Source organism: Meriones unguiculatus, chromosome 10 (genome assembly GCF_030254825.1).
Source record: "Meriones unguiculatus strain TT.TT164.6M chromosome 10, Bangor_MerUng_6.1, whole genome shotgun sequence".
Taxonomy (NCBI): Eukaryota; Metazoa; Chordata; class Mammalia; order Rodentia; family Muridae; genus Meriones; species Meriones unguiculatus.
In genome coordinates, this window is record NC_083358.1 from 5,550,035 (window position 1) to 5,573,733 (window position 23,699).

The 23,699-nt window shown below is 56.2% G+C and overlaps 1 protein-coding gene across 2 annotated transcripts; it reads right to left on the bottom strand.

The window, feature by feature from the left end:
• Window positions 1-1,467: 1,467 nt before the first annotated feature.
• On the bottom strand, window positions 1,468-22,397 carry Cdh15 (cadherin 15). Of its 2 annotated transcripts, XM_060391829.1 has the most exons (14): window positions 22,240-22,397; window positions 13,984-14,139; window positions 13,375-13,530; window positions 11,766-11,910; window positions 8,719-8,879; window positions 8,177-8,305; window positions 7,583-7,768; window positions 5,171-5,424; window positions 4,141-4,283; window positions 3,792-4,031; window positions 3,340-3,579; window positions 3,103-3,239; window positions 2,818-2,982; window positions 1,468-2,019 (listed from the first exon to the last, which is right to left on the bottom strand). In XM_060391829.1, the coding sequence occupies exons 1-14, from the start codon at window positions 22,279-22,281 to the stop codon at window positions 1,819-1,821; spliced, it is 2,355 nt and encodes a 784-aa protein (XP_060247812.1). In that variant the 5' UTR covers window positions 22,282-22,397; the 3' UTR covers window positions 1,468-1,818. The 2 variants fall into 2 exon arrangements, with proteins under 2 accessions (XP_060247812.1, XP_060247813.1); XM_060391830.1 differs by lacking the exon at window positions 3,340-3,579.
• Window positions 22,398-23,699: the final 1,302 nt, after the last annotated feature.

Genomic DNA, 23,699 nt, shown 5'->3' on the forward strand with positions numbered 1-23,699 from the left:
TGTGACAGGATTAAATAGAAGGATCTGGCTGGGCCTAGAATAGCTGCTCCTGGGCACAAGGCATGGTGAAGGGTCAGGGGTGACAGGGCCTGGGGTGCACAGGTGCTGCCCCCATTGGGGTGGGAAAGCCGTGGCACACATAGTGAGAGGTGGACCTTGTCAGAGCTGAGTCAGGGCTGGCTTCAGGCTGTCCTGCCGGACACTCCCATGGAGAGGGGTGGGGCTTGGAGGAATGTGCCACACAGCAGTGGCTACTCCAAGGTGACAGGCCTACTGAATGCCCATGGTGGAAAGCCAGGCAGAGTCTGGAATTGCCTGTCCTCTGTCCCAGGGATGCGGGGCTGGACCACACTGTCCCTGGCTCCTGGCTTTCCAGTCTATACTCAGTGACCTCTCATAGCTGAGGGTGTACCATGGGCTGCCTAGCAGGCTGGAGCAGACAGGACACCGTTCCCCGCCCTCACCCAAGGCCTGTGGTTCCTCCATTCACTCCCAAGCGGTCATCAGCACTGCCCTCAAGTGTGGACACCTGGACAGGAGGCGTAGGATGAGGCAAGGCAGCACAGGAGACAGAAGCTTTGAATGGGAGGAATGGGGGCTGCAAAGGCTGGCGGAACTCCAGGGGAAAATCACCTTCCGGTGCTCAGATGGGAAGGTAGAAAGTTTTCTAGGACAGGCTTGAAGTGTCCTGATTCCCCCTGTCCTCCTAATCCTTCCTAAACAGTCCACCAACTGGGACCCATTCAAATACATGAACCTCTGGGGGCCACTCTTGTTCATGAGTTGTATGTGGGTGCCTGTTTTTTTAATACTTATATGTGTCATTTCAACAGCAACTCCAGAAAAACCACACCCCAGTTTTTCACCTGTTTCCCCTGAATCCCACTGTGGGCTCTGTCGAGGCCTCTCCTTGGGATTACCCAGTGACGTTCAGATTGTAGTGTGTCACCTGACCCAGCAGCTCTACGCTAGTGCCCCTAGCCAAGGGGACCCCTGCTTCCCTGTCCTCCTGCACTGAATTCTACTGCTGCTGCAGTCACTGCTGGGGTGACCACACCCACCTCTTCCATCGCTCCCCTAGCTGGCCACATTCCCAGGAGCACAGTTCCCACCCAGCAGCTCCTGTAAACTGGGTCAAAGGACACAGCTGAGCACTTCAGATGCCCGGGGCAAGGGTAACTAGCAATGGGGCAGACACATCACCCCAAGAAGAACAGGAATCAGAATAAGCAGGGAAAGTGAGGGGTGCTGGCCAGACACACTAGGACAAGGGCAGTAGAACTCAGTTCTCTTTTTGTCTGAACCTGGGGGTCGGAGGGGACCTTGCCCATGCCCCTCCCCATGCACGTGCATATAAGCACACACTCACTTTCACCAACTGTGCTGAGCAGGGTCCTGAGGTCCCTCCCTGAGCTAGGCCTGGGGTAAGGACCACTCCACCCTGTGGTGAAAGTGGCACTGGGCACGCATGGTCCACCAAATAGTGTGTTTTTTAATTCCAATCCACTCCTTAGCTGCCTGCTTTGGTACAGAAGCAAGAGTCAAAGGTGGGAGACAAAGCTGGGAGTGTATCCCTGGCAGGGCTTCCCTCCCCAGCAAGAGTGCTCCCCCGCTGCCTATTCCAGGTTCTCCCACCACCCCAACTCAGTCCTCCCCTGGAGCCACAGAGGAACCTCAGTGAGATTATCTGCCATGGAGCTGAGGATGGGACATCCTGTTGACCCTCACAGTACTTCTGGGTGCATGTCCCAGAAGAACGCCCCTTTGGTTGGGCCAAGCCGCCACGTCTCGACAGCAGTCTGCCCGAGGCTCTGGCTCTCACTGATGCCCATACATGTCTGCCAGCCGGGCGAAGCGGGGTCCCCAGTCCCGGAGGTAGTCGTAGTCCTGGTCCTCATCTCCCAGGCTGGACAGGATGGAGCTCAGTGTCCCTGCCACAGAGCCATCTCCCTCGTAGTCATAGATGAGAGCGGTGTCGTAGGGGGGCACGCTGGGGTCGCTGTCCGCAGCCTCCAAGCCCTGTGGAGAAGCCCACAGGCCTCAGGACCACTCGGAGGCAAGCCAGGAGCCACAGCCAGGCCTAGGTCTGCCTCAGGCATTGCCCCGGAAGGGAACCTCTTAAGAGGGCTGGGGGTGCAAGCATCTCCTGGTGCAGAATGGACTAGCAGAGAAGGGTCTGCTTTCTCCAGCCTTCCCCACCAGGGTAGGGAAAAGCTGTCTCCTCGTGGGCTCCTTGACGCGCCCACCCCAGCCTCTCAGGCACCCTTCTGTAAGTGTCTGGCCTCCCTCAGAGGCAGCACCTCCACTGCCACAGGGCAGCTTGTAACCAGTACCCACACCCAGAGTACTCCCAAGGGTGCTGCCAGTCTGCTGGGAGCTTCCCCTGGGGTGTGTGGGCAGGCCTGTTAATAGGGGTTACCTGCATGGCTCGAGCCAGCCCTCCACCCCACATCTGATGATCTGTTGTGTAGATCACAGTCCTTCACATAGTGTTCAAACTGGTGCTTTATCCAGATGACTACAGTGCAAGTACCACCTTCACCATCACGGTAAACACAGAGAGGTCGTGAACCACACAAGGGCACGCCTCACAGAGGGACAGGAAACAGCTGGTAAGTGCTGGGGGCCTTCTGTGGCCATGTGACTGCTTATGCTCACTCACTCTCCCGGGGCTTCCCTAGGCTCAGCCAGGGTCCTACTGAGCTGACCCCTGACATCCTGCAGCATGGGGACTGGAAGCAGGGTCTGGATGTGGGCGTGTTTGTGCGCGTGTGCCTGTGTGCACCCCGTTCTGTGATCTAGCCCCAGGGCACCTACATCGCTGATGAAGTTGGCAATGTCAGACGGGCTGGTAGGAAGCGCTCGATGCGGCTGTGGCATGCAGCTGAAGGGGGCATCCCGGCGCAGGGGTGGCCTGCCCAGAGAGCGGCTGGTGGCCCTCGGTTCCACTGGGTGGCGCAGCTGGTTTATGTCATAAGCATCCTGTGAGTAAGCGAGCAGTTAGGTTCCGAGCAGGGACCTCCTAGTTGCCAGAGGACCTTCTAGGACGCTGGTGGGCATTCTGGGGACCCCTCCCCAGAGTTATCACTCCTCTCTCCTTACCTGGTCCTCCTCCCCGCCTCCTTGCTCATCGTAGTTAAGGATGTTGTCCCGAAGGTCCTCTTGTAGCCCATGCAACAGACTCTTGCCCCGCGACTGCCTGCGGAACCGTGTGCGGAGCGCAGCAAGCAGGATGAGAACTGCGGAAGCAGGAGGGGCTGGCTGGAGAGTGGGCTCTTAGAGAGGGTAGGACAGGAAAGGGGCCCAGGGCCGAGGGCGGGGCCGAGGACCCGCACTCACCGAGCAGGACCACGGTGCTGGCCAGCACGATGACTAACGCGCCTAAGCTGACGCCCACACCTCCCGCTAGCAGCGCGGCGGCCCCCGGCAGGCAGGCGCCATCAGACCCACAGCGACACACCGTGACGTTCAGCGTTTGCTCTCGCTGCTGGGGCGGTTCCCCGGAGTCCTGGAGCAGCAGGCTCAGGCGGTGCAGGCCCTCCGAGACCTGCTGTCGGAGCCGCAAGCGGGCATGGCTCACTGCAGAAGATGCAGCGCGGTCAACAGAAGCTCCAGGATAACCCGGCTCGGCGCAGAGAGAACCTGAGGCGCCGGCTGGCAGCTCCCCATCCACCCACTGGGTACTGTGGGAAGTAATCCAGCCCTGCCCAAGGATGTAGTTGTGGCGAGATGTCGGTCCATCTCCTAGGTCCCAGGATTGGGGTGTGGGGCGGGAGGTGGGGGCAGCTCACCGTTAATCTGGCTAAGGCTCCAGTTCCGGCCGAGATCTGGGACTCTGGGGTTCAGCTGGAAGTGGAATGGGGCGCCGTGCGGGGGCAGGTCCTCATCCGTGGCACCCAGGAGGAGGCCAGGGCCTTGGTCTGGTTCGCTGCACAGGCTCCCAGACGGAAGAGGGGCGAGCGCAGGGGCATGGTCGTTGACTTCCAAGATCTCAATGGACAGGGTGCCTGTGGCCGTGCTGGGGGGCATGGCTGGAAGCAAGGGAGAGCTGCTAAGCTCAAGCCCCACCCGACAACCTCCCCATCAGCCCACTTCGGGAAGCCGGGCTGTGGGGCAGAGACGGCACCTGTCTCCCCTCACCATCGTCCAGGGCTAGGATGATGGCCCTGTACCAGCCGTCCTTCAGAAAGGGAGAAGCAGGGCTCAGCACTCTCTGGGTCTGAATCCTGCCTGTGGCCCCATCTACCTGCAGCCAGTCTTCCGGGTCGTAGTCCTTGGAGTAGCTGTTGGCAGGGAGGGGAGAAGTGGGATGAGGCTCGCCCACGATGCCCATACACACATATATATGTATATATATAATATTGACCTCCACATTATATGTAATATAGGTAATATATGACATGTAACAGGCCACATACACGTTTGCATGTGACTGGCAGGAGCTGTGCTTACCCAGCATTTAGCCTTCGGGGCCTCCTAGCCCCAAGCTAACTGTCTTCCTTATTTTGTGTTACATTTTAAATGTTTCTACATTTATTCATTTGCATTTATCTGTGTGCACATGCATGAGCATGACACACAGAGGTGAAAGGACACCACGTAGGAACTGATTCCCTCCTCCAACCGGGTGGGCTCCAGGAAATGAACTGAGGTGGTTAGGCTTAGTGGCAAGCTCCTTAACCCACTGAGCCATCTTGCCAGCCACCCCCCAAGCTGGCTGTTGATCCAGCTGCACATGAGGTGTGCTCCTGCCCAGTGCTCCTCAGCAGCTGCACACGAGGTGTGCTCCTGCCCAGTGCTCCTCAGCAACTGGCAGCCAGAATTCCACCTTGCTCAGAGCCAGCACCACAGAGACACACAGGAACTCTGTGCCAGGCTTGGGACCAGTGGTGAACTTACAGTTTAGAGCTTTTTGCAGAAAGAAGGGCCCATGAAAATGGACAGGTCAACAGTCAGAGGGTGACCGAGAACAGTCTGGACTGTGTGTCCTTGTGGGAGCCCAGTCCTGCCCTGTGGGTCTGGTCACTCCACATGCACACATAGGTATCTGAGGGGCCTAGGGATACACCAATGGCCTTTCCCTTTCACCCTCAGAATCCAGAGGTACCCTTGGCAGTAATGGAGCCACTGATCCCTCTGCCTTACACCCCAAGATCCCAGGGCACCCCACCTGATTCTCTGCAGCTGTTGTGTGTCAGGGTCTCTGGCAGAGAAGGTGACGACAGAGGTGCCTGGCGGGGCTCCTTCGGCTATGCTTGTCCTCAGTGGGTTCTTGGGAAACACTGGAGCCTCATTGGTGTCCTGAACCCACACACTGACTCTGGTCTGGCCCCGCCGGGCCCGGGGGGCAGCTGCCTGCAGCGGAGCCTCATTCTGCACGGACACTCTGAGCTCGTATTGCTCTCGGCTTTCATAGTCCAGGGGCTGCAGAAGGATGGCAGAGACAGCTAAAATCCCAAGTGCTAAGACGTCTAATTTAGAGAGCCTTTCCCCAAGTCTGTCTAGAGAGCCCATCTTTCCTTTTTCGCCCTTCAAACCCTGACACAATACAAATCAGGCAAGGCTCAAATATTAATAGGTAACAAGATGAACTCCTGTTGCTCCTGAGTTTGTTCCTGAGTGTGATGTGGCAGTTTCTTGTGTCCCTCAGCGATTGTGATCTGTGTGAGTAGTGGTGGACATGCCAGCTGACCTAGCAGAGAGGCCATCCTGGTTTATGGTGGTCCTTACTCTGCAGGTTTCCAGAGCAGCATACAAGAAATTCTCCCTCAAGACTTCCAGTATATTATTTTTTATATTACAGTTTCTTTACTTTGTATCCCAGCTGTAGCTCCCTCCCTCATTCCCTCCCAACCCCACCCTCCCTCCCTCATCTCCACCTTGCCCCTCTCTAAGTCCACTTATAGGGGAGGTCCTCCTTTCTTCCATCTGACCCTAGCTTATCAGGTCTCACCAGGGCTGGCTGCAATGTCAGCCTCTGTGGCCTAGCTAGGCTGCTCCTCCCACGGGGGTGGGGGTGGGGAGCTGGGGAGGTCAAAGAGCCAGCCATAGAGTTCATGTCAGAGACAGTCCCTGTTCCCCTTACTAGGGAAGCCACTTGGACACTGAGCTGCCATGGGCTCCATCTGAGCAGGGGTTCTAGGTTATCTCCATGCATGGTCCCTGGTTAAAACAAACTTTTATTTGCCTGTTTCAATTGTTGTTGCCGAGGCTTACTGCCTATTTGTGCTAGCCAAGCCCTAGTCCTGGAAGCTTCCAGCCTCCATACACTCTAACCCAGACCTAGAATGTTTTCAGCTTCTGAGATTTACTGCTGAATAAGCTCACCCTTTCTTGTTCTTTCTGAGCTTACAGCTGGCTGGTTCAACTCAGCTGTTCTGGCTCAGCCTCCTCTCCCAGCTGACTTACTCAACATGGCTTCCCTCTCAGCCTCTGAATTGCTCGGCTTGGCCTCAAACTAACTCCAGCAATCTGCTGTAATCTTCTGGCTCACTCTCACCCTCTGGCTAATTCTGTCTTCACCTGTGTCTAGCTGTTCTTTCATGCAGCCTCTCTCTGTAAAACTCTCCCAGTAAAACTGCTTCCCCCCCCCCCCCCCCGGCTCATTTGGTCTTCACTTGAGTTCTCCCTCTGGAACCTTTCTCTCTGACTGTCTTGGTAAAAACTGCTTTCTCTCTCATTCTCTGTGTTGCTCCTTAAGTAGCTTCCCTTTCCTCTCTGTTCTCCCGGGAGTTGGGCAGATCCTCTTCTGTCCAGTCTTTATCTATGTGCACATGCATGAGCATGACACACAGAGGTGAAAGGACACCACGTAGGAACTGATTCCCTCCTCCAACTGGGTGGGCTCCAGGAAATGAACTTAGGTGGTTAGGCTTAGTGGCAAGCTCCTTAACCCACTGAGCCATCTTGCCAGCCACCACCACCCCAAGCTGGCTGTTGATCCAGCTGCACAGGAGGTGTGCTCTGATTCATCACTGATTCGTCACTTTTTCTGCCACTCCATTAGACCTCACTTTCAAAAGCTTTTCTTTAACTGATACTTGGCTCTATACGAGGCTGGCCTTGAACTCAGATCTGCTTGCCTCTGTCTCCAGCAGGATCACACAGACCTGGAAGGTCTTTGGATGTCATCTCTTGCCAGAGCAGCCATGTTCTGAATTAAAATTCCTCTACACTGCAGCCCACCTCAAATTGTCTGCCCAGTTTCTTGCAATAAATCTTCAAATGCACCTATGTCTACATATGTGATTGCATGTATGTGTGGTCCCTGCTTCTCTGCTAGGTATGGGGCTCCTGCTGGGACACAGCTTTACTTGAAAGTGGGGGCTGTGGACCACACTAGTAAGGAAGGAGCAGCCAGTAGCAGTGGCATTCTGTGCAGCAGGGTGCCTCCCACTGCCCAGCTCTGCCAGAACCCTGTGGTCAGCACCCCGTCCACCCTGTGCCCTTACCCCAGGAGGTCAGCTAGCACAGCCATCCCAGGAAGGGACCCAGGGCAGCAGCTCAGGCTGCAGCTGCCGCAGGAGGATGCCTGTGACAGATTCGGGCCAAGAAGAAAGCACATGGCAGAAGTATGCCTCACCTTGACCACGGACAGCACACCTTCGTTGGTCTTGGGGTCTGTGTAGATCTTGAACTGTCCATCTGGATCGCCTTCCAGGATGGTGAACCTGGCCACCCAGTTAGGGGACCCAGGCAGGTCTCGGTCCTCCACCTGGAGCCGCCCCACGTCCACTCCGCTGACAGCCTCCGCAGCCTCCAGGAAGAACTGAGAGACCCCAGCCCGTTACTCACAGACTGGCTGGCTGAGAGCAGGAAGCTTCAGAAGGCCTGGGCCTGTGACTCAGGAGCCCTCCCTTGCTTCACTGCTGCTCACCACAGAGTCTTTCACTGGTCTGTCTTATCCTGCTGTAGCTGTTCCTGGACATTGGACCAACTATTCCCCTCCCACAGCAAGAGGCTGACTGGGCAGAGGACCCGGAGGACAGTAGTAGCTGTTTTTCCTCTAAGGAACCTCACGTGTAATCTGTGTTCCTGGGGCCCCTCCATTTCAAGCTCCCCTGCTCACGCACTGCCCTTCCCCGTGCCATGAAACCATTCACCCTCCCATCGCCTGCTCCTGAGTCCTACGAAGGGAAGGCAGCCCTAAGCTGGTGGGGGTGGGCAGAGGCGGCACCTCATCCTTGGTGAACTCCGGAGCATTGTCGTTGATGTCATCTACAGTGATGATGGCCGAGGCTGTGGCGGTGAGGCCATCTCCAGACATGTCTGCCACCTGCAGGGTCAGGTTATACACAGCAGCCACCTGGGGACAATGTGATATGTAGTAAGTTGTGATACCCAGAGGCAACTATTTTAGGATGGCAGCAGAGCCACCTCAAGGCTAACCCCTCACACAGGTCTGCCCCTGCCCTAGCCTGTAAGTGAGCAAGAGATGAGTTGTGGTACTAGAAGTGTCAGGCAGGGGAGCAGTAAGCGGCTTCCTGGCTGAGGGAGCTACCTCAGTGGCAGGGGTACCTGGTGCAGTGGCACAGGAGGGCCTCAGGGGTGTCTTCTAGGCATAGGTGACTGTCCCGGGGGGTTACAGCACAAGCAAGGAAGGACCAGGGGGAGCATAATAGCCACAGTGTCGTCTGAGCAGGAAGGCCCTGCCCTGTGAGGAGCCCAGATGTGGAGAACCGGCCCCCAGGCCCTCAGCTGTCCCTGGAGCAGCCTCACCTCACGGTCCAGCCCCACTTGCACCGTGCGGATCTCTCCAGTATGCTCATCAATGCTGAAGAACTCAGGGCTACCCTGGTCCAGGATGGAGAACCTGAGCGCTGCGTTGTCTGTCTCCGGATCGTCGGCATCCGTGGCCTCAGCCCTGGCCACCAGGGTGCCTGTGGAGGACGGAGAAAGCGCTCAGCCGCCAGGGGGAAGGTGTGGTGGGGCGCCCTGTCGGTGTGCAGCGCTCCCTGTGTACACAGACCCTCTAACCCTGACACTATGATCTCGGAGTGGGCTTGTCACTGGGGCTGACAGCACAGGCCAGCCTCAGGTCCAGGGCACGCCCGCTACCCACAAGGTTGAGCATCGCAGTGGGGCTTTCAGAGGAGAACCCGTATGTCTTCTGCGAGATGGCAGGTCAGCAAGTGGAGCTAATGTACCAGGTCAAAGTGGAAAACCCACTGGACTCCCCAGATGTTTGTGTATGCTCTAAAGGATGCACAAACACATGGGGACAGAGCCGAGCAGGTACCCGGCATCCTCCAAGGCACTACCCACAGGGAAGCTGTGGCAACTGGGAAAGGGCCAGCGCAAGGATGGGTCCTCTTCACCCGCCACTCACTTCCTGCAGCACAGGACAGTGTAGGAATGTAGAGCTAGTGTTGCTGGTCGGGGTGGGCGGGCAAGCTCTGGGCTCCCCTGTGATGCGGTGTGCTGGACAGGCAGCAGCAGATAGCAGCCAGTGCTTCAGGCCTACCTTGCACAGGCGGAAGCTACTGAGCTCATGATGTGTGCACAGTACAGGCTCCCAGGCCGAGGAGCCTGAAAGATTAAGAGTTAAAGTATAGAGAGAAACAACAGCAACCACCTTGGTTCCTAGGGACAAGGCTCCCAGCAGGCTTCTCGGGCCGGGACTCTGATTACCAACCCTGTGCTGTGTGAGCATTCTCTGGCAATCGGGTAAGTACACAGAGGCACGAGGAGCCAGTTCCCAACCAGAGAAGGGCTGCCATGCGCCGGGAGGGGACTCCTGAGTGGACACAGAAGCAGAGGTATCACGGGCGCTGCAACTGGTGTGCTGTGGCACACGTGGGTACCAACGAGCTCACAATGTTCACAGGTGCACAGGTCTGGATATGTGTACGTTCAGACAGGGGCACATTTCCCAGAGGCATGGCACATCGGACTGTGACAGCAAGAATCCCAGTTGCAGGGACTAGAGCAATGGCTCAGAGGTTGAAAACACTAGCTCTTCTCCCAGGGGACTCAGGTTTAACGTCCAGCTTGTGCAAAGAGATTCACAACTATAACTATAACTTCAGTCTTAGGAGATCTGGCGCCCTCATCTGGTCTCTAAGCAACCTGCACTCACATGGTGTGCAGACAAATACTCCTACACATAAAATAATAAAAACAAGAAACACAACACTGCCAGTCTACCCAGAAGAAAGTAAGTATCTCATATACACCTCAGGAGACAGCCCCAGGGGACAGCAGTAAGAGGCTGCCTGGGGAGTAGGGATCTATTCTATCCCGTCGCTGTGCCACAAACACCATTTAAGGAGCTGACGCTGGTACACTGAGAGACATGCAGCCTGGGCTGGGGGTGTGGGAGAGTATCTGTGCCCCAGTGCCAGGCATCTCCCACCCACCAAAAAGGGCTGGAAGAGAGCTGAGGCCGCCTCCACTGCCTTCAAGGGCACCCTCTGCTGGGAAGAGCAGGATGGCAAAAACCCCTTGGGCATGCTGGCCAGACAGAGAGAAATAGAAGCAAACACCCAAGAGCCATGACTGGCATGGAACTGAGGTCAGCCCCCCCCACACACACACCTGCTAGGGCAACCAGCCCCAGGGCAGGCTGGCCACTCCAGGGGATTGTACTGTAGGGGCCTGGTGGAAGTGGGAGGCACCCAGGAGAGATAGCAAAGTTAGGAGAAGAAAGGCAGAAAGAAAAGAGCCTGCCTGGTAAAGCAGGAAGGAAAGGCGGCAGGACTAGAACAGCTGACCCAGCTCTTCCCTGCCCTGACGAACTCCTTACTACAGAAAGTGCGGCTGGACAGGGTCAATAGGCGCCGGACTAGGGAGGTAGCGCACTGATTTCCTGCTCTGATAGAGTTGTCAGAACACTCCGACATTGTAAGAATGTCCAGCGTCCAGTCTACAACCAAGCAGCTTAGTGGGAAGACAGAAAAAGGTTGAGCTGGGAAACCACTCCCTGCAGTGGGCATGCCGGAATTGTTTCCGACTTTTCTGGAAGTCTGAAATCGGCTCTGAATAAGGAGTGCAAGCAACTGTGTACCGTTACCTTAGATCTTGCAATATGAGTAAATGGAGTAGAATGAACCTGGGTTGCAAACAGAGCAAGGCTCTGTGTTTCTGCGTTCTAGGCTTCCTGAAACTCTTGCCTAGTCCAGATTTGAACACACTGGAAACAGGCAGTGAGGGAGGGAGGGCGGGTGGACACAGTGCTCTGACTGGCCCTGCTGAGGAAAGTCAGGGCTGGTGTGTGATTTTGAAGGGGAAGGGCAGAGTCTCATGTAGTCAAGGCTAGCCTCAGATTGGTCAGAGAACTGAAAACGACCTTAAAATCAGGCTCCATTCCCCAAGCGCTGGCCTCACAGGCATGTGCCACTACAACAGGCCGGTTATTTGTGACCGAGCTGCATCTGAAGCAGCAGCCAGAGGGGGAACCACCCCAGTCTGTGGAGCGTCCTTCAGGGAAACCACACTAGGGAAAGCCATGGATTCACTAAACGGGTCTGAAGGGTTCACTGAATCGGTAAGGTGCAAAGTTCACCACCGTGACACAAGGGTGAACACAGCCAGCCAGAAGCCTTTCTGTGCATCAGGTTCATACTGACATGATAAGTGTGGGGGGAGGCTGCTGCTGCTCTACACCCCATCTTCTGGATGACCTTCAGGTGGCTGATTCTGCAGGGCTGAGGTTGAACCTGGCATGCCAGGCAAGCCACTCTGGGGGTCAGGGTGGGGGCTGACCTTTGGTTGTGTTGGATCTTCCGAAGCCCCACCCCCCTGGGTAGGACTGGACTCCCCCTCACCTGGGATGGCGCCCTCCAGGATGTGGCCTCTGAATACATCCTGTGTGAAGGCTGGCCGGTTGTCATTTTGATCCACCACAACGATCTCCAGGTCCGTGGGGTCCTCCAGGGTAGAGCCACCCAAGTCCAGGGCAAAGGCCCTCAGCTGAACAAACAGAAGGCAGGGGCTGGCTCTGTGGCTCCTAAAGCCATGCAGAAGTAACAGCAAGGACCCAAGGGCTTAACACAGGCGAGGAACACATGTATGTTGTATGCTGTGGGCATGCAACCTTTCCATGAAGAGAGTGTCTTCTCCCAGCACACAGACTACAACTTTCCTCTCTTTCCTTGGCTGCCAAGATACTCATCACATCATTGAATGGATGAAGTAATGCTCTTACTAAGGTTTTTACTAAGGTTCTAGGTTTGTCTCCCTTTCTCTGTAGTTTTGGCTCCTGTCAAAATTAAATTAATTCATTTTACTCTTCCTTCCTTCTTTCTTTTTCTTTCTTTCTTTCTTTCTTCCTTTCTTTCTTTCTTTCCTTCCTTTCTTTCTAGACAGGGTCTCACTGGTGTCCTGGAACCCACTGTGTAGACCAGGTTGGCCTCAAACTCACAGAGATCTGCCTGCACCATGCCTGGCTTAATTCACTTTACTTTTTGGATTGGGGTTTCACGTGAGCTTACAACATTTTAACCTGCTTCTTTTTTTGGATAATGGCATGGCATAATTTCCAAGCACTCAGGGGTCAGAAACAGGAAGATGGTGAGTTCAGGCCCAGCTAGATACACACAACAAGACGTTATGAATCACATACAAAAAAATCATGTAATGGATTCCTCTGTAAGAATGCAGCTTCTTAGCTTAGAAGAATCTCTCGTGGATGTAAAAGAAATCTTAGTCCCTGGAAATGTGAAGGTAGAAAGCTACCCTGCCTTGGGCCAGACAGAATGCAGTCTACAGGGTCCTGGCTATAGTAAGCAGGTTTCTAGAGGTTTTGCTTGGTTTTATTTTTGTGACAAGTTTTTGCTATGTAGTCCAGGCTGGCTACAAACTTCCTGCCCCAGATTCCTAAGGATCATAGGCCTGTAGCACTATGCAAAACTCTTATTTATTTAGCCACGTTGGGGATCGAACCCAGGGCCTTTGCATGCTAGGCAGGCACACTGCATCCCAGCCTGGCAGACGGCTATTTGCAGAGAACCCAAAGGCGGTCCTGGGCTTATCTCTTGACCTTGTGCTCACCTCAATGTGGCTCTCACCTCCCTTCCTGCACCCCAACACTGTAATGGTAGCGGGCCAGCCTCAGAGATCATCCGCTGCTGCCGACAGTAACACTATTTGGGAATTCCTCATGACACACCCATCCACCAAACAGAGCCTGGATCTAGGCTGTCACATCAGCTCAGCAGTGTGACAGTGCTCTGCCCTCCATAGGACTGCCCAGCCCCACTTCATGGCCTCAAGGTGCCCTTTTATTAGGTGGGAGCATGAACCAGACGCTGAATCCTCACATGTGGGGCACATGGGCACCAGATCTTGCTTCAGAAGCTCCCAGCTTGGAGCACATCAGGTGGGGAACAGAGGCCTGAGCAGTAGGAAGGACCCCAGCTTCCCACCAGGCCCTACCCTAAAGCGATCTGTCTTCTCACGGTCTAGTGTGGCGTTGAGGTACACCCTCCCAGTGAACTTGTCGATGGAGAAGACATTACGGGGCTCTTCATCCACGCCGGGCCCTTGGATACTGTAGATGACGCTGCCTAGCTGCTGCTTGTCGGACTTGATCTGTGGGGCAGGAGAGGGGCTTGGTGAGGGCCAGAGGGCACCCCGACACCTTCGGGTTCCTCCCCGGCTAGGCGAGCAGAGGTCCCAGGCTCTAAAGCCCAATAAGTTGCCCTCCTAAACTCAAGTCCTGCCCAGGGCATCCCGGGACCTGGCAGCCAGTTCCATTCTGAGAGTGTGGAAGGCCGACTATCTCACAGGTCTATGCCTTCCAGGGCATACGGCTGGCCTCCTTTGCTGGCCAGCCTGGTCTGCGACACGGACTGGGACATGCTCACTGGAGTGGCTCAGGCATGGGAGCCCCACTTTTGTCCCAGCAGAGAAACAGCGACAAAGTGGGGGAGTCCCTCCTAGACGACATACCCAGCTCCGGTCAGCAGATGGGGCTGCCCCAGACCCGAGAGGTTCTTTAAGAAATGGGGGAACCTATAGGGACCCCACCCCTGCTTTGCTTACCTGCACCAGAGGGTAGGGGAGGCGTTTGTGGTTCTCAGACACACTGATAGGTGGGATGACCCAGGCTCTCCGCACTCGGCCTTGGGCTGGCACCCGGTGCCACAGGTACAGAATGCTGGGCTCTGCCTCAGGGACCGCCCAGAAAATGCCAAGGCTCTAAAACACAGAAGGGACAGGGTCATACAGGACATAGGAACACCAGGATGACCTCATTCCTAGGGCTGTGGTTGGACCCTGCACCACCTGCTGGTACTACCCTGGCTAGGCGGGCTTTGGCAGCCACATCCTGGGATGGTTAGCTCAGTGTCCACATATGGACGCTCGCTGCCTGACTCTCTTCACCTAGAGCCCAGAATACAGGCTGTGTCCACAGTGTCGTCAGACCCCTCCCTGTAGAGCTTGCTTGTTGGCTGGCTGGAAGCAACGTGAGGGTCTGTACTTTTCCTCAGGTCCCTGAGAGGTCAGGTGCCAACAGGGCCCAGGGAAGTACCCAGAGGCAACTCTTGCTTCCTGGGAGTGAGGGTCCAGGAGAATGGACAGCAGCTGGTGGAGCCAGAACTCAGAAGTGGGGCCACTGAGTTAGAGTGGGAGGCGACATGTCCCTCCTGAGCTCCATAGCTTGAATGTCACAGTGCCTGCCTTTGTGAGAGGAGACTAAATGAGGGGAGGGGCCCCTAAGCATCTGTGTCCAACCCTCACCCAACACACTCACCCCAGCCACCCAGGGCAGCCATGCACACAGCAGACCCAGTGTCTGAAATCTCCCTCCACCCCGAGCCCTGGGGCCTGATTCCTAACATTTCCAGAAACGGAGCCCGTCTGCTGTGTGAACAGACAGGGGCCATGCTCGGGGTACCCCACGGCACTTCTCAGTCTTGCTTTGCAGAAGGAATCCCCCGTCAGAGAGTGACACGGAGCTTATCTAAGCTGCTTTGCACAGAAGGACTCAGGGTCTGTGGCCTCCTTTTGCTGGCCAGCCTGGTCTGTGACATGGACTGGAGTATGGCACCCACCCAGGGGCGACATGCCTGGCAGATGCCAGGGACTGGACTGGGCCACATTCAGGGCTGCTGCAGGGCACAGGGTAGGACTGGGATGGCTGTGTGGCTCAGCTGAGAGGGTGGCTGGGAAAAATGGACAGCCCACACAACAAGTTTTGTGATTTTCATAACTGGATCTCAGTTCTGGAAACCCAGGACTCTTGGGATATAGTCCTTCCTTCCTCATCACCCCCGGGGGGACCAGCAGTGACTGCTAGAAGTGCTGAGCTCAGTGGATAAAGTCACTCGCTCCCAAGTTGGATAGCCCGAGGATGATCTCTGGAGGCGACATGGTAGAAAGAGAACGGACTCCTGCAAGTCGGCTCTGACGGCCACACGGTAAGTGCCCGCTCCCACTATAATAAATACATGTAATTTACAGAAAAAACAAGCCAGCAGTGGTGAAACACATTTTTAATTCTAGCACTTGGGGGGCAGTTTCAGCCTTGCGAGTCAAGAGCAGCCTGGTCTACAGAGCAAGTTCCAGGACAGCCAGGGCTACACAGAGAAACTCTGTCTCAAAAAACAAAAAAGTTCCTGAGGGTTGTGTGACCGCAGACAGGAAATGAAGCCAAGTCTCTGAGCCCAGAGAGCACTCCTGAGACCCATTCTCCTCCAAGCCTACTGCCATTAGCTGCTGATGATCGCAAATAACCACACCCCTCAGAGGGGGAAACTAAGGTCTGCAGAAGAGACTCATCTATCAAGCACATGAGAGAATGCAGGGCAGCTCCCCAAAGGCATTCCTAAGCCTCCAATGCCATCCTGGTTCTCACAGGTGCTTTCCATCCCATTTCTCAATGGATCTCACCCAGAGTGACCTGTCCTCCAATTGCTCCTTGTTCCACTCCAGATTTGGAGGGAAATGAGAACTGGCCATCCGGGGACTGTAGGTATATCCCCGTGAACCCTGGCTCCACTGGCATTCCTGAAAGCACAGTTCGCACAGCCCACCATGGTGGGTGTGGCTATTGGCCACACGCTGATCTCGTTTCCCACAGCACATGTTGGTTAGGAACAGAACCTAGGGCAACCTCAGGCTTCCAGGAGGCTGGGAGGCCAGTGCTGGGCAGGGTACAGCCTAGCAGGATTTGTGGAGGTGACGGGTGCAGGGGCTGCAGTGCACGGGGACTGCTGCCTTTGGAAATGCTCTTAGCCCTGTGGCTGTCCCTGGCTGCACTCCCTCAGGCCTGCAGGAGGGCTCAGGGCAAGCAGAGGGACTGAGACTTCAGACCCCTTGGTAGCCTGGCCTTCTTGAGCTAGAGGCAGGGCTTGGGAGATTTCCATCTCTGCCTCAGGGCTGTTCACATGCCTTTTCTTTACATTTATTGGGGGGGGGGCAGACAAACAGACGCTATGGCACACGTGGGGGTCAGAGGACAATTTACAGGAGTCAGTTCTCTCCTTCCACTATGGGGACACACTCAGATCTTTGATGGCAAAGTCCTTCACCTGCTGAGCTGTCTTCCTGGCTGCTCGGTACCTTCTTTTGAGTGACTTCCCTCCTTCCAGGCTCAGTCCTGCAGAGCGGTGCCTTTCTAGATGTTGGCCTATGAATCCTGTCCACAGGTGCAGTCTCAGAGGACATGATTCAAAAGCAGAACTATGCTTTCCATTCGGTCTCACTCTGCCTGCTCAGGGCCAGCAGCTCCCTGAGCAGATGCCCACTATTAGAACTATGCCTAGCCTTAGCAAGGTCGAGGCCGAAGGGATCCTGTGTATGAAAACTCAGTCAGCAGGGATTGCAGAACCCCGGGCAGGAAGGGCTCTCAGCTAAGACTGCTCTGTTTTGTGGTTTGTTTTTGTTTTTGTCTTATATATCCCAGGCTGGCTTCAAACTCACAATGTGGCTAAGGATGATCCTGTACTCCGGCCTCTACTTCCCATGTGTGTGTAGCCCCTACAGGAGTTGCCTGCAGAAGCCTCGCTCTCTGGGACAGATCCTTGGGCTGCCCATGTGAAAGAGACACTGCTGGATGGTCCCAGGACAGAGCAGGACTGGGAGCGTAGATGGCTGGGCCACCACAAACAGCACTGAGTGTGCCAGCCCCACCCTCAGCACGGTTTGCAAGTAGTCAGAGTCTTTTCCTCACTGTTCCCAACTACTTCCCTCAGAATGGTGGGTGGGCTGTATCTGGAGCTCCAAGGACATCCCAGCACGCTTTCACTCTTAATGCCCATCCCAAGCAAGGGAGCTGAGAAGCCCTGGCAGGGGCTTCTCTCTGTGGGAAAGTCATGTGGAGGCTGTGTTTAAAGGTACCCATTGCTCTGACTAGTGGATGAGGTTTGATTCCCAGAACCCACATAGTGGCTAATAGCCACCTGTAACTCCAGGCCCAGGAGTGGGGTGGGGTGTGCAGCGTGGGGGGATCTGACTGCTTCTTCTGGCCTCCTCATGTGTTGTGTGCATATGGTACACACACATACAGCAGGCAAATGACATAAAAATAAAATTAAACATTATAAAAAGGATTATGTGGACAGCACTTACCCTCAGGGAGGCTCACACTGGGCCATCCTGACACCCCCTTCCCCTCCCTCAGCATCCATCAGCTCCCACGGCTCCCTGACTGCTGCGTGGATGGCCTCCCTCCTGTGGAGTCACCTGCTGGCTACCCAGGCCCCCTGGCTTCTACATCAGCTGGATCTGTGGTCAGTGGAGGCTGGCGCTCACGAGAGGAAAGACAGTGGCTGGTTGGGTGTTCTCCAAGGGCAGCAGGGAGAAAGCAGCCAGCCAGCCAGCAGACCACTCAGATTTCAGCCTCCTCACGACTTCCCGCAGCACACATGGATGTCCAAGGCCCAGGAAGGCCCTGGCCCTGTGGGTACCTGCACATAGCCTGCTTGGGGATCAAAGGTTTGGCTCAGTCTGCTCTCCTGTCCTGCTTCCCAGCCTGACTGAGGTACCATGCTGGGAGCCTTTGTTTCCAGCCTACCAGTGGGACTGCGGCCACCTACTCCACAGCCCCTCATGGCAGCTGAGGCCACCTCCATCACCCACTTGGTCCTGGGGTCCAGGGAGCAGAAGATCCTGTTCAAGATGGGAGGATGAGTTTGGAGGGACCAGAGCCTTGCCTGGGCAGCTCTGTCCTCACAGATGGCAGCTTGGCCTTAGAACAAAGCCAGTGTCAGCATGTGGAGCTGCTTCTAGGTCAGGGCAGTACTCCTACCAGGCACACACCTGCCTGCCTGGCATGGTACCTGGGCACAGCCTCCATGGATACAGGGGCTTTTTCCAGAGCTTGATGGCAGACCCTGAGATGTGCCTCAGGGCTGTTTTGGGGCAAGCCTGGCTCGGTCTTCCTCCCCTCAGGGTGGCATGTGGGTTGGGACCTGGGGCTCTTCACCTACAGATAGGTGAGGGGAAGCACCTTAATAATCTTAGCTCCCAGCCAGGTTGAGAGAGGCTGAGTCATTTGCCCAAGGCACATAAGTAGAGCTGGCACCACAGGGCACGTCAGGCTGATGTCATCTGTAGTGTCTGCCCTGCCTTAGGCAGGCCTGTTGAGAATGGGAGTTCCCAGGCTCTTTGAAGCCCCTGTGGCCTGGGAAGACCTTCCACCCTCCTCGTCGTCCTGCTGCTCCCACCAGCTGCCCCCGCCATTGCCCATGGGCTTGGCCCTGACTGGGTGTGGTCAAGGCAGGGCCTGGGAACCATGGGTCCCTGGCCTGTTCACAGCCCAAGTTCACGAGGTCACTGAACCACAATGCCTTGGCAGGACCCCATGCCCAGATCACAGGCTGCAGTGGTATGAGTGGGCGCCCAGTGGGCAGGCCACAGCCAGCTTCCGGCTCTCCGGAGGCATTTGTGTAGCCCGAGATGTGTCCTTTCACCCTAACCACTTCCCAGAAGACGTGGCAGGCTGGAGGCAAGGCTGGGGGCCTCCTTGGGACAAAGGCACATGGCCACAGCTGCCTCACAGGCTCCCCATATCCAAGACAGAGGACAAGGGCAGAGGCACCCGGAAGGTGCTCCCACACCATCTACTCTGTTTCCCCATCCCAGTTTAGACAGGAAATAGTCAGGCCCTCTTCCCACAGCAGGTATCCAATGTGTCCCTCGTCATCCCAGGCCTGACCCAGGACGAATGCAGATAAAAGCTGTAAAGCCCTAGAGACATCTTGAGCCACTGTTCTGAAGCTACACCCCGCAGTTGACTACCCTCTGGGCTCTTTCCTGACCCCCAACGCCAAGGAGCTGCTGGGTCCAACCATGCATGGAGTATGTGCTTTGGCCAAGCAAGAGGCTTTACCCACACTACCAATGAGAGCAGCATCAGCCACTGCTAGTGGCTACGGAGGGCTGGCCTCCCTGCCGCCCCCTCCCCTGCACTCCCCTGCACTGATCCTGGGCAGAGGTTCTGGTAACAGACAATGAGGCTGACTGGGAAGACCCAAGTGTTCTGGCCATGAGAGCAAGGGCATCTTGGAAGAGCTAAGGGCCTCTGGGGCAGGGGAGGGGGCAGGGGTGAGGTGGGCAGGAAGCCCTGCACTGACTTCCCACAGGCTGGAATCCATGGCCACTTCATTCCTGGACAGCCAGCATGCCAGGAATGAGGCCAGCTGTTGTCCTGGTCCCGCATTCCACTGTGGACCACCCTGTCCAGCTGCTGCAGCCATCAGACGGGAATGAGGAGGGGGCAGACAGGCAGCTGCTCTGTCCCATCAGACAGACGGGCCCGACCCGCCTGACAGCGCAGGCTGGGTACAGTGCTCAGAACCATGAGCAGCCTGGCTCCAGCCTGAGTCACCACAGCAGGCTGGACCTGCTAGGGATGAGCCCTTTTCCCAGACTCAGTGAAGAGTCCCCAAAAGCACTGCTGAGGCTCATCTCTCCAAGAGGCCACATGGCTTCCTTGGTTCCTTAGACAAAGGCGAAGGCAGACATTTCTGGACTGTCCATGCTCCCCCTCAACCCAGCTTAGGAGAAGCAGCTGGAGAGACTGAACCCTAAGGGCAGGGCCAAGAGGGTCAGATTTCTTATTCCTATTAGTAATGTGTGCATGATACTGGGATTAGAACCAGGCAAGTTTTCTACTGGTTACATCCCTGTAGCTGGTTACGATGCTTTTATTTTTTATTTTGTCTTTTTGTTTTCTTTTGTTTTGTTTGTTTCTCAAGACAGAGTTTCTTTGTGTAGCCTTGGTTGTCCTGGACTAGCTTTGTAGACCATGCTGGCCTCGAACTCACAGAGATCCGCCTGAGGCAATGTATTCTTAAATTGCCCAGGCTGGTCATGAACTTCTGATTTTCCTGCTTCAGCTTTCTGAGCAGCTAGAATTAGAGGTCTGGTGGGGACCAGTGCTGAACACAATCCAAACCCCTGGACTGCCCTGGAGTTCAGGGAGCTCAGATTCTGGAGGGAACCTGGGTAGGGAGGCAACAGAGCCAGGTAGATCCCTCTCCCTACCCAAACCTGAGGAGCCCAAGACAGGAAAAAGCCCAAAACGGAGGAGGTGGGAAGCTGGGAGTGGTGGCTCCTGCCTGTAATCCCAGCACTCTGGGAGGCAGAGGCAGGTGGATCTCTGTGAGTTCAAGGCCAGCCTCATCTACAAAATGAGTCCAGGATAGCCAAGACTACACAGAGAAACCCTGTCTGGAAAACATAAACAGGAGGCAGGAATGATCAGAAGGCCTAATGTGTGTGGACAAGAGTAAACAAAATTGTGAAAGCTGAGTGGGGGTGGGGAGATGGGGGGAGTGGGGGGGTGGAGGGAGGAGGGGGGCATGTGCAGGAGAAATTCTCCTTGCAAAGGAGCTAATTTGAGTGCTGTCGTAAAGCAAGTACAGGAGGCCAGGCCTCAGGGGCCGCCTCTACCCTCACCTGACTCCTGGGGCCTCCAGCTGCCCGGGGGAGGGTGTTCTGCAGCTGCCCCAGTGCAACAGAGAGGGGAGGCTTGGGGAGGGAGGGGGGAAGAATGCTACCCAATACCACCCGTCCTGCAGCCTCGGGGGTGCTGGTGGGAAATGTTGTTATCGTAGTCAGTGGGGACATAATCCCAGGCCAGGCTATGGGGGCGCTTCTGATGGGACAAGGAGTTATGCACAAGACTGGGGTTCTAGGTGGGGTCTAGAGGAGTCTGGCTCTTAGGGAGCCTAGCAGATGTGCCCACGGGAGGGAAGGAGGCCCCCAAGGCCAGTGGTAGAGGTGGTTGGTGATGTGGGCCGATGCCCCCGGGCCACTGCTAGAGGGTCTTTCTGGCCAGGCACCCGAGTCAGCTGCCAGCGACTGAAACCTGAGCAGAGCTGCAAGGCTTGTGGGAATTTGAGGGGCCCAACAAAGTCCTGGAGGGTGTTCCCAGAAAAGCCGGGCCCCACCCCCACCAGGCACACACGCAGTGCTGGCTGCCTTGAACCACGGCGATTCTTTGCGCTTGCCACCTGTTGCTTCTGGGGTGCTGGCCGCAACCGTGCTACCATCTCCGTGGCAGGGGACCCTGTCAAGGGCCACGGGACCCACATTCTCTGTTCCAGGCCAGTCTAGGGCCATCCAGGAGCCTGTCTGGAGAGTGCCCACTGCAGGAAAAACTGGGGACCTGGGCTTTTCCCACCCTTTCTTGTGCTGTGTTAGGGAGGCAGGGTACTGGACTTAGGTCTGGGGACCACAGGCCACCGCGTCTCCAGGTGGGCACAGAGACAGAGCAGCTGTCCCGGTCAGGCCACAGGCACTGTCAGCTGAGTGTGTGTTGGGCTGCTCTGGCCTGGAGTTACTTTCTCCAGAATCCTAAGTCCCAGAGGGCAGAGCTGCAGCTACTCCTGCTAGCCAGAACCACGGGGCAAGGGCTCAGACACCACCAAGACCAACCAGGGGCACAGACTCACGTCACAGTTGGGAGTTTCACAGATACCGTGGGCTTCTTGCCCCTTCTGCCCGCCACGTACTCTGGAACACAAGGATCTCATACGATTGTCCTTCGCTCGCTCCAGGAGGCCCTGTGCTACACTTCCAGACTGAAGGGTCAGCAGGCGGGTGTTCCTGTGCCTAAGAGACACTCCCCAGCCCTGAACTATTTTGCTCATTGGTGTGCAGGAGCCGTCAGCCACGCTCCCTCTGGAAGCCCCAGCGCACAGGACACCCCTTCCTACAGTGCAGCGGAGGGTGTGGCCCACCCTGGACACTGCAGGCCGAGGCTCTCTGGTCCCCCAAAGACACTGCGGACCAGTGGCCCCAGGAAAGCCATCCCAAAGCTAGAGGCCACAGGGTTCCCAAGCTTACCTGGGCGAGCAGCAGGAGGGCGAAGGGCAGAGCAGAACTCATTGGGGCAGCAGCTGAAGAGCTGTGGGCAAGTGACCGGCTGGGCAGCCAGTGGGACGGTGGCGCTTCTACCCCCAGGATGAGAGTGCTGGGCTGAGTGACAGCACAAGTGCTTGGGCAGCAGGCCTAGGGCTGCACGTGTGCAATGGGGTGGGGCCAGGGCGGGCCAAGGCGGGGTCTGGGCAGGACTAGGGCTGAGTGACAGTGTGTGTGTGTGTTGGGGGGGTGAGTTGTAGGCGGTGCTAGAGATGAGTGACAGCACATGTAGGTGAGGCCTGGAGAGCAGCATGGGTGTGGTATGAGGTGCCAGGGCAGAGGCAGAGCACAGCCGGGGCACATGTGCAGTAGGGCGCGCCCGAGGGCCTGAGCGAGGCTCTGTAAGGTTCTGAGGTGAGCTCCTGTGTAGAGGGTGGTCCTGGACTGAGTGACAATGTGGAGTGGGACTGGGAGTGGACACAGCGCCAAGGACTCAGCGTGCAGCAGGCTGGGGCCTCTGGCAGCTGTCCAGAGAGGCCCAGGCTTGTAGGAGCCAAGCACAGAGGGAGCCAGGCACAGGAGCCCATTGCTTTAATGTGGGCACCTGGGAGTCAGAGGAAGGCAGATCCCTGTGAGTTAGAGGTCTACACAGTGAGCTCTGGGCCAGCCAGGACTACACAGAGAGACTCTGTCTCAAAAAAACAAAACAAGCCCCTTTGCCCTCCCCTCCTCCTGCCCCTCTCTTCCTCTCTCTCTCTCACCTCTTTCTCACTCTTTCTGTGTCTCTCCTCCTCTTTCTCTCTGCACACGCTTTTCCTCTCTCTCTCCCCTTCCCTCTCCCTTCCCCTCTGCTCCTAATAAACCTGAGGAAACAAAACAAAGCTGGTGCACTACTGTGATCCCATCACTCAGGGGCAGAGGCAGGCAGATCGCTGTGAGTTCGAGGGCAGACTGGTCTACAAAGCAAGTCCAGGCCAGCCAAGGCTACACAGAGAAACCCTGTCTTGAAACCAAAACAAAAAGTTAAGGGAGAAGACAGGTTGTGGAGAGAGAGGAGCAGGAGGGTTTACTCTTCAAGGACTCAGGAGAGGCTCCTGCCTCAAGGCCTTTGCACTGGGAATGTCTTACCTGGATGGCACCCAAGGCTTACTTCCTCTCGGCCTTTAAAGTTCTAATAGCACCCCACTACTACTGGGGTTCCCTTGGAAGGTGACCTTTGTGGTATCACCTGAACGGAGTCCTGGGGTAGTTGTGAGTATCCTGGTAGCTCACTGGCTCATGAAGGCTGGGTGAAAGGGAGGAAGGCTAGAGTACTGCCCTTTACTGAGGGCTTCAGGCCCAGGCCTTATCCCACTGGCTACTGGCCTGGGCTCTGGCCAGAGCTCCTCTGCCCATTCCTGCATCTGTCTCCATACGTGCATGCAGTGGTCACTGTGACTACGTGG